General features: G+C 40.3%; 1 protein-coding gene across 2 annotated transcripts; it reads left to right on the top strand.

Annotated features, from left to right (window-relative positions):
• The first annotated feature begins 225 nt into the window (after nucleotides 1-225).
• On the top strand, nucleotides 226-3,035 carry fbp1b (fructose-1,6-bisphosphatase 1b). Of its 2 annotated transcripts, none has more exons than XM_082539144.1 (8): nucleotides 226-454; nucleotides 836-998; nucleotides 1,097-1,189; nucleotides 1,827-1,967; nucleotides 2,052-2,189; nucleotides 2,322-2,441; nucleotides 2,549-2,738; nucleotides 2,832-3,035. In XM_082539144.1, the coding sequence occupies exons 1-7, from the start codon at nucleotides 285-287 to the stop codon at nucleotides 2,735-2,737; spliced, it is 1,014 nt and encodes a 337-aa protein (XP_082395270.1). In that variant the 5' UTR covers nucleotides 226-284; the 3' UTR covers nucleotide 2,738; nucleotides 2,832-3,035. The 2 variants fall into 2 exon arrangements, with proteins under 2 accessions (XP_082395270.1, XP_082395269.1); XM_082539143.1 differs by having other exon boundaries at nucleotides 2,829-3,035.
• The last annotated feature ends 3,675 nt before the right edge of the window (nucleotides 3,036-6,710 follow it).

Raw genomic sequence — 6,710 nt, 5'->3', positions numbered from 1 at the left:
TTAAACAAAATCAAGTTGCACTGAGACTGAAATCCACTTTAAAATATTGAGTTGTGCATGCTGATAAAAAAAACTAAAATGTTCACTATCTTTGAACTTTGCTCTTCAAACCCACAGTCACAGAAGTGATCCAACCAGCATCAGAAAGGACACTAGTGATTGGTTAGAAGAGTTGCACACCCCGGTCCCTACCCCTATCTACAGTCCACCCTTTTTAAACTTCGGTGAAACACTTACCTGTTTCACTCAGGGCATTAGGTCTCAGTCCCACGCCTGACAGCAACATGTCTGACAAAGGAGCTTTTGATACCAATGTGCAGACGCTCACCAGGTTTGTTCTGGAGGAAGGCAGAAAGGCCCAAGGAACAGGCGAACTGACAAACCTGCTCAACTCCATCTGCACAGCTGTCAAAGCCATTTCCACTGCTGTCAGAAAGGCTGGGATTGCTAACCTGTGAGTACTACATTCTTTTTTTTTATTCAGACTCTGAAAGGTAGCAAAAAAAAAAACCCAGATGCTTCTGAATATTCAGGAAGTTTTCACCATTTAGCCCTGCAACCAGTGGTTATTTATTTTTCTTATTGAATATACTGTACAGTTTAATTATCTTTTGATATTTGGCTTTAGTGCAGCTACATGCACTGCAGCATGCAATCCAATAAAGCAGTTTTAACTTAACCCCAGGCCAAAGGTAAACCTTGCACAAGTGTGCACAAATCCACCTGGGGTAGAGGACAAGCAGATAATAGATTGTAATAGAATATTGTTATCATATTTATTTTATTGAGTTCTTAAATAGCTTCAGAGTGAATAGTTTGTATTTGTGCTTTGAAGATATGGCATTGCTGGGAGCACCAACGTGACAGGGGACCAAGTAAAGAAGCTGGATGTCCTCTCCAATGACCTAGTCATCAACATGATCAAGTCTTCCTTCACCTCCTGTGTGCTGGTCTCAGAAGAAGATGAGAAGGCCATCATTGTGGAACCGGACAACAGTGTATGTGGACTCACACCTATAGATGTATATTAATGTCTGAATAGGTCTATGTGTTCTTTTACTTTGAGAATAAAAAAAATCCTCTTCTCACCTGACAGGGAAAATACATCGTTTGCTTTGATCCGCTCGATGGCTCCTCCAACATCGACTGTCTTGTCTCCATAGGAACAATATTCGCCATCTACAAAAAGGTCAGTGATGCTGGTAATGCATGCAGATTCCAAGCACATCGGCTTGTTGTTGTTCAACACTGTAGAGCGGTGTCCCGATCAGCCCTGAGTGAACTAACAACAATTCGAATGACATTTAAGATAAGATAAGATAACCTTTATTAGTCCCACACGTGGGAAATTTGTTTTGTCACAGCAGGAAGTGGACAGTGCAAAAGTTATGACGCAAAAATTAGAATACAATAAGAATAAATACAGTACACAGCTGTACAGAATAGAATAAAATAATATACTATATACAGTAGAATAAAATAGAATAAAAATATACAATAAGATAAAAATAGAATACAAATGCTATATACAACTGAGTAAAAATACAACGATGCCAGAAAAGATTATTGCACTTAGTGTTATTGCACTATTTATCTTTGCAGAGAAATAATTGGTCGTCAGAGAATTAAATGTACTCAGTATGCTGACATACCATAAACATAACAGCCAATTCAGTACCAGATCAACACACATTGCTGTCCCAGGGTTAACTGAGAACTAAATAACAGCTGCCAGTAAGGTGTCCTTGTCCTTACCTGTCCTAACAATATGTGATAGCCTGTGGTTCCAATAATAACTTTAAAGTTTTTGATATCTTTCCACATAGACCACAGATGGGGAGCCATCTGAGCAGGATGCTCTGCAGCCAGGAAGAAACATTGTAGCAGCTGGTTATGCCCTGTACGGCAGTGCCACCATGATGGTCTTGTCCACTGGTCAGGGAGTGAACTGCTTCATGCTCGACCCTGTAAGTTAATAGATGTCGTCAAAACTGTCACCTGACCGTGCGTATATAAGACAGTATACTGCTTTTCCCCCCTCTGTTTTCCAGGCAATTGGCGAGTTCATCTTGGTGGACCAAGATGTGAAGATAAAGAAAAAGGGAAAAATCTACAGTCTGAATGAAGGATATGCACAGCACTTTTATCCAGATGTGACCGAGTACCTACAAAAGAAGAAATTCCCAGAGGTAAAGCCAATAAAATAAATAAATGAGAATCCTAATGTGGAATTGACCACCATAAAGGTCAATCTCTAATGCTGCATTGAGGAGTAATATGAAGTTAATCTAAGCATAAATTCTACATTTACTTGTTTTCAGGATGGCTCTGCCCCATATGGCAGTCGATATATTGGATCAATGGTGGCAGATGTTCATCGTACTTTGGTGTACGGAGGAATCTTTTTATATCCTGCTAATGTCAAGAGCCCCAAGGGCAAGGTGAGGAGGTGGAGCGTCTAGAAATGGTGATTTAAAAAATAAAAGAGAAAGATTTTCTGATACTTCATATTCTTATCATGTCACTACTGTTTTGTTTTGCTTTTCAGCTGAGGTTGCTTTATGAATGCAACCCCATGGCCTTCATCATGGAGCAGGCAGGAGGCATGGCCACTACTGGAGCCATGAACGTTTTAGACATCAAGCCCACGAGTATCCACCAGAGAGTACCCGTGGTCCTGGGATCCCCTGATGATGTGCAGGAATACATTGCCATCTACAAAAAGCACAACAAATGAGGTACTTGTGTGATTTTGCTTTGTGTACTCATGAAAGGATGTAACATGTAGGACAATAACTACATTTTTTTTTCAATTTCCCCAAATTTAGCAGGTCAAATGTGGTGGTGAGCAGCCTAAATCGGCAATGACAACACAATCCAGAGGCTCAGTCAGCACATTCACTGCATTTTTCTCGGTCGCTCTGTTGCACTGATGAAGAAACCAGGGGCTTCAGTGGATCTATGAACTCATACTGTGCTGATTCTGTCCTGTTAAAGGGTGTTATTTGTGGAGCGTTACCCTGTATTTTTTAAATAAAAACAAAATGTTTTTCCACGTTCTTCTTACTGAGGTTCCAAAGTCCAGTATGTGCATATGGGTTGTTAGGTATGTCTTCGTGTAAAAACAATATTTTTTCCTATAAGGACAAAGGTCACATTTCAGATCTGAAAGAGAAAGAACTGCTGAATCCCAGTTTACTGAACAAGCCCAATATTCTGGAGTGGACACTTACACATATTTACATGAGAAAGAAGTCCAGTACATCAAGATTTTTGCTTAAAAATGTGTTCAGTGATGGTAGCATGGGCAGAGCCTGCTCTTTTTCACGCTCTCCGCCCAGGTTTGAGTAACCATGCTAGGAATGCAAGCAGTCTGCTTCTTTATGAGCTCTGACCTTTCCTGAATTTGAGCAGCTTGTGTCATTTATACATAAAAACAATGGTTTCCTTTGATACCGCTGCTAAAAATGCTAAGCAATCAACCCATTTCATTACATCTTAACTCAATGGAACTTTAAAAATGAAGTCCAGACTTTCCAGGACAAGGAAAATTATCCAATTACTTCCCAGCTGTCTAAATACCTATAAATCAGCGAGGAGAGGAGTTGATCAAATGTTTAAACAAACCAAAGCAAAAATACAGAAGAGAAATTTAAGATAAATCATCCCGGAAGAGACCACTCCTGTGACGATTAGGGTTGCAAAGGGGCGGAAAATTTCCGGTAAATTTCCGAAAAGTTTCCGGTAAATTTCCATGGTAAGTTAAGCTTGGGAATTTTGGAAATATTCCATATTGGAAACTGTCCATGGAAATAATGGGAATTATGGAAATTAATGGGAATTTAGGAGAACTAACTGGGAATATATTATTTCCAAGCATAAATATAAACAGAAATCATAAGAAAACCTCCATGCAAAATGTTTTCAACAGTTATTTCAACAGATTTATTTGTAAGTACAGTAGAATAGAACACGTTTCAATAACTTGTTTCATGGATGAATAAAAACAGAAATGTTGAGTTCAATATTACCATCCCCTAACCCCGCTCATTCAAAAATGCCCCCTGTCCAAAAATCTCCACAAAGTCCCATTCTAAAGGTTAAAAGAAAAATGCCACTTATCCTCCAAAACGTCCCATTAAACATGCAAATCTTCCTTCAAGCAATCGTCTTTTCTCATTTTTGCTCAGTCAATAGACTCTTCCTGGACCTCATCATCATCCAACAACATGTTCACTTCCTCAGCATCCAACTCTGAGTCTTCCTCTTCAGTGTCACTTTCCAGCCTTGTTGAGGATGGCTCTGTGTCAGGCTCAAAGAGCCGTAGGTTTGCCCGAATGCCGACCAGCTTTTCCACTCTCACATTTGTGAGCCTGTTGCGAACCTTTGTGTGGGTGTTGCCAAACAGTGACCAGTTGCGCTTGGAGGCGGCTGATGATGGTGGGATTTGGAGGAGGATGGAGGCTACAGGTGCAAGGGCCTCAGATTCACATAGTCCCTTCCACCAGGTGGCTGCAGATATGTGCTGGCATGACTGCCATATTCCATCCCCTTTCCAAAGACCTTGCTTTGTTCGATACTTTGCCAAACTGCCTAGAACTTTGCCTTTATCGAGACCCAGGTGGTCAGACATGGCTGTAATGACTGCATAGGCACCGTTGATCTCTTCCCCAGAAAGTATGCCCTTGTCATATTTGGGGTCCAGCATGTATGCTGCATGCACTGGCTTCATGCAGAACTCCCTCCGCTGTTCCAATGACTTGACCACAGCTGTTTCCTCTGCTTTCAGTAGTAGGGAAGTGGGCAGAATTGTCTGGATTTCTTCTTTGAGTTCTGCAAAAAGGCACTGGACATCTGACAAGATGGCACCATCCCCATCTATCTTCGCCATTGCTGCTGCAATAGGTTTGAGGATTTTCTGACTGCTAGATACTCTTTCCCAGAACACATCATCCAAGATGACCTTCTTGATGTCACTGTCGATGCCTACAGACTGGGATATGGCCATCTCTTGCAGAGACTCCTTTCCCTCCAGAAGGCTGTCAAACATGATAACAACACCACCCCATCGCGTTATGCTGGGAAGCTTCAGTGTAGTACTCTTGTTCTTTTCCTTTTGCTTTGACAGAAATGTAGCGGAAGTTACTTGTTTGCCTTTAACATATTTCAGAACTTGCTTCACTCTCTTATTCAGAGTGTCCATTGGTTTTAGTGCCATTATGTCTTTTAGGAGAAGATTTAGTGTATGGGCTGCACAGCCAATAGTAGTTATATGAGGGTAGGTCTCCTCCACATGTGCCCAGGCAACCTTCCTGTTGGCTGCGTTGTCAGTGACCAGTGCAAAAACCTTATCTGGTCCAAGGTCATTGATGATCACTTTTAGCTCATCTGCAATGTATTGGCCTGTGTGTCTGTTTTCCTTTGTGTCTACACTCTTGTAGAACACAGGCTGAGGAGTGGTGATTATGTAGTTAATAATTCCTTGTCCCCTGATATTGGACCATCCATCAGAGATGACTGAAATACAGTCAGCTTGGTCAATGGTCTGTTTCACCTTTGCTTGAACTCGACTGAACTCTTCATCCAGTAGATGAGTAGACAATGCATGTCATGGCTTATTTAGCATCTAACAGATGCTAGCATTTTATTTAGCATCTTATAAGATTGCTATCTACCAGATTAATACATTTTATGTGATATTCACAATTTAAACATTTAATGAATATATTTTCCCATAATATCATCAAAACTTACCTCACTTGTTAAGTCCACAGGCTCAAATGTGTGCCTTCAATACTCTTTGTCCTTCAGGCTCAAAAGTGTGGTCCATGTGTACATGTGATGGAGGCATGCACAGTGCCAGTAGGTGGTCTCAATAGCCATGCAGCAAGCTTGTGCTCTGTACATGTGATTAAGGAATGGCATGGATATTCAAGTGTATTTGAATTGCATTTGTTTGTTTTTGTCAATATTATGCTAAAATATACTTTGCTCAACTATATTTAAGTTCCCTAAGAAGAGCCAACCTTCAATTTTGAAAATTCCCACTTTATTCCCATAAATTCCGACTTTATTCCCACTTTATTCCCATAAATTCCCATAAATTCCCGTTAATTCCCGTTTATTCCCATAAATTCCCGTTAATTCCCATGGAAAGATTCCATCTTTGAAAATTCGCAACCCTAGTGACGATAGAAATGTTCCATCTTAGGATAAAGGTTATCAGAAGAACTTTCACTTTAAAAAAGGATTACTTGTGAAGAAAGTTATTAATGAGGTTTTCTGGACTAATTTGGGACTAATTTGGGATACACTGACTTCATTATTGCTGGCACCAGGTTAGAGTCCCTTTTAGCTTCAGAACTGTCTTCATTCTTTGTGGCATACATTTATTGTATTGAGATCCAACATAGCATATTAGACTTTGAAGACCATTTCAGTAGAGTGAATTCACTGTCGTGTTCAAGAAAGCAGATGATTTGAGCTTTCTCACATGTATACTCTTACTGGAACTCAAGTCATTAGAAGATGGGTGCACTTTGTTCATAAAGGAACGGGTATGTTTAGCAACAATACTCATGGAGGCTGTGGTGTTTAAACCTCAGATGATCCTTAAAAGTCCTGACCCTTTTTAGCCAAAGGACAAAAAATGGCGACTTCCCAGAAATGGTGTAAAAATATCACACAGTAATATTTTTCCACTTTAAATG

This window comes from Aulonocara stuartgranti, assembly GCF_965226115.1.
Source record: "Aulonocara stuartgranti genome assembly, chromosome: 7".
Lineage (NCBI taxonomy): Eukaryota > Metazoa > Chordata > Actinopteri > Cichliformes > Cichlidae > Aulonocara > Aulonocara stuartgranti.
The sequence above is the reverse complement of the archived record's forward strand: the minus strand, read 5'-3'. Positions and strand labels throughout refer to the sequence as shown.

Excerpts from the sequence above, each read along its gene's own strand:
- fbp1b (XM_082539144.1), top strand. The coding sequence starts at position 285 with ATGTCTGACAAAGGAGCTTTTGATACCAATGTGCAGACGCTCACCAGG. Across the intron at positions 455-835 it reads AAGGCTGGGATTGCTAACCT|ATATGGCATTGCTGGGAGCA; the intron begins GTGAGTACTACA and ends TGTGCTTTGAAG. Across the intron at positions 1,190-1,826 it reads TATTCGCCATCTACAAAAAG|ACCACAGATGGGGAGCCATC; the intron begins GTCAGTGATGCT and ends CTTTCCACATAG.